Here is a 2,946-nt window from a genome sequence, read left to right as displayed (position 1 = left end):
TGTACTTTTCTGAGACTGCCCACTTCCCTGCCCCTGTCCCTTGCAAAACATCTTCCTTCCAGAAGCTTGCTCCGTGTACCTGCATCCCACCTAAACTGGCGTACAAATCCCCTGGACAGGCCAGCAGCCGGTGCTCACACCTTGGAGAGCATTGCGCTAGGCCGCAGCCGCCAGCCTCTGAGTGTCCACTTGCTCTCCCCAGGCGCTGTCCATCCTTCCCTGACAGTACTGCTGGCTGTGAACGGACGGTCCGCCTGCCCTCCCTGGAGAGCCGAGCTTGCCGCCTTCCTCTCGGGAGCGAGGCTGAGCCTGGGCCGGCACCGGCCCTTCCCAGATCGGTGTTTGTTCCAGGTATGGAACAGATACTCCAAAAGCCTGAGAAGCACAGTCCCGGGTGTCTGTGTGACTTTACTCAGAAAAGTTACAAGCAGGGGAGAAGAGGTGGGATGCTACTATTTATTGCAACTTCATTTATGGCAGAGTTCAAAGTAGGTTCAGCTAATTTGTAAGAAAGATTTTGGATACAAAGACATCAGTAGATGGGATGAAGGCCAGCAGATCGGCTACATTTCTACCCTTTGAGATTCCTGTTTGAGCTTAGTTACTATTCTACCACTGTCTCTGGATAGTTACAAACTGTAACAAGAAGATAGGGAAAGAAAGTAGAATAGTACACAATCTGAAAACTCCCTTAAAGAAAATGACAAAGTGAGGGGGACTTAAAGAAAACCCATCCATAGCCCTTCACCTTGGGCGGTGGGTTCATTCCACACATTTATTAAGCATCTCACAGCCACGCTTTCTTTTCCACCTTTAAGGCTGCATCAAGGTCTCTGGCTTCCAGGCGCTTATGTTCTGGATCTCATGCCTGGTACGGAAATCTGTTTCCTTCGTCACTGATGTAGGGGACACAGCATCGATTCCAGGGATCAGAGCAAATGTCACTCTTTCTCTCGCCAAAATGGCAGAAAAAAAGTCTGCATTGGCCATGTTGCATCAGGCAGACAGTGTCTCTAATTCCAGGCGGGAGATCTTCTGCGGACGGGACAAGACAGGGTTCATATTTGACTCACATGGTACAGAGAGGAAATTATAACCCCAGCCCACAGCCTGGGAAAGCTTTCCCTGGGATTCACAATCAGATTCCACTGCCTGCTAGCCCCTTAGCTTTAAAGCAGAAGCAACACTTTATATCTCTCCTCGTGTGGCGTGTCCACCCCTCACACCCAGGTTCTCCAGCCTTCCAGAAAGAGATATGCACAGCAGGGAACACAAGTTTTAGAAAACAGAGCAGCGTGGTAAAGGTTGGTCTTCCTCTCAAAGAGCATTGGAAATTGTTCTGATTCTCAGCTTGAGGCAATTTCTTTTTTAGTTTCATTCCTAAGAAAATAAAACCTCGACTTGTGGAACTATAAGACATACACCTACCTAAAGTTGTCATAAAGAAGACGCTTCAGGAAAGACATGATTAATAAAAGGCCTTTCTGAACCATGTCAGGTCTGCAAATGCTACTGGTCATGATTCATACACAATAACAGAGTCATGGGCTGGCACCCACACACGCGCATCATGCGTGTGCACACACACATACACACACAGACAAGACTCTGAGCCTATACCACTTCAATCCTGCTTTTACTTGGCAGGAAAAGCAGAGTGAAGCCCTCAATAAAACCTTTAATAAACATAAAGGGACCCCTTTGTAAATCACCTTTATCATAGCAAAAAAACTTTTGAAAAACTTTTTTAAAAAGATATCAGCGCCACCAGCCTCGCGGACTGGGGATGTGGATTCCAGTCTTCTGTGAATAATGGATGACTCATTTAGATGGCTAATATTTTGGTTTTCTCATCAATAAAGGAGTTTATCTAGGAGTTTATCTAGCCGAAGGAAGATTATTTATGACTGCAAGCCGTCACTGCACAGCAATAAGCAGCATGTTCCCTTGGGCACGCTGAGTTTCTGTCTGTGGCTGCTGGGCTGCTGGAGAAGATCTTTGATTTGCTCTGACACTTCCCCGACCATCATCGAGCTGAAAAGCTTTCTCAGACAGCAGCAAGCGTGTCCCGTTTGTCTCAGAATACATAGGCTCTTTGTCTTGCGTCAGGATACTCACACTCCTTATTTAGTCTTAAAACTCTTCCTAATGAAGATGAAAGGGGTGAGGGTCTGAGCCCCGCATGGTGTCCCTGCACACACTCCCTGCACACACAGACAGACCCACACCCTGTTCCTGCACTGGCTCACTCACACACAGCTCCATTCCAGCTCCCAGGTGACACGTACCTGAGCTTTTCTGGACCAAACAACAGAAGAAAGCAGCAAAAAGAAAGAGGATCCTCATGTTTTAGGGGTCCCTTGGACCTCTGTGCCTTTCTGTTGGGGAAAGCAAGCCTGATGAATGTGGCGGGAAGTGAGATGAAGAAGGAGGAAATAGGACCTTTATATACTTTCTAGAATGCTAATCACAAATGAGCATATTTATCTGCTCTACTGAATTAAGACAGAAGGCAGAAAGTACTGAGCAATTTTATCTTTCTGCCTACAAATGGGTACTTTGTCATTCCTTAGAGGCAGAAATTAACCAAAAACTTGATGCATGAAGGCTTAAGAAGAAATGGAGCCAACAATTTTAAGTGGATTTTTAGAAACATAGACAAGAGAGACGTGTATGGCCTGCCCTCAGAAAGCTTTCTGTTGGGCAGTATTTAGCAAGGTGGACTGGAAATCACTCCCAGATAGATAATCAACAGAAACAATAGTCCAATGAGGACTAAGACACCAGTAAAAGATCATTTATTAGACTGTCAATGGAAAACAGCTTAAATAACATGTTACAACACAGTAATGGAGTCATTCCTGTTTTCCAATATAGTAATAAAAATAGAAAAACACACCCATTTTTTTAAAATGAGGGGTATTTGGAGGGGAAAAGGTTATGAAA

The 2,946-nt window shown here is 45.4% G+C and overlaps 1 protein-coding gene across 1 annotated transcript in view; it reads right to left on the bottom strand.

Annotated features, from left to right (window-relative positions):
* LOC105991555 overlaps positions 1-2,346 on the bottom strand; it is a 4,014-nt gene extending 1,668 nt beyond the window's left edge. Inside the window, exons 1-2 of the mRNA XM_013024207.1 lie at positions 2,289-2,346; positions 869-1,035 (exon numbers count right to left, since the gene is read on the bottom strand). Of these exons, the coding sequence (XP_012879661.1) occupies positions 869-1,035; positions 2,289-2,346 (225 nt within the window). The remainder of the gene's footprint in view (positions 1-868; positions 1,036-2,288) is intronic.
* Positions 2,347-2,946: the final 600 nt, after the last annotated feature.

This window comes from Dipodomys ordii, unplaced genomic scaffold, assembly GCF_000151885.1.
Source record: "Dipodomys ordii isolate 6190 unplaced genomic scaffold, Dord_2.0 Scaffold74, whole genome shotgun sequence".
NCBI classification, from domain to species: Eukaryota; Metazoa; Chordata; class Mammalia; order Rodentia; family Heteromyidae; genus Dipodomys; species Dipodomys ordii.
Note: the sequence above shows the minus strand (reverse complement) of the source record. Positions and strands in the feature narration are given on the sequence as shown.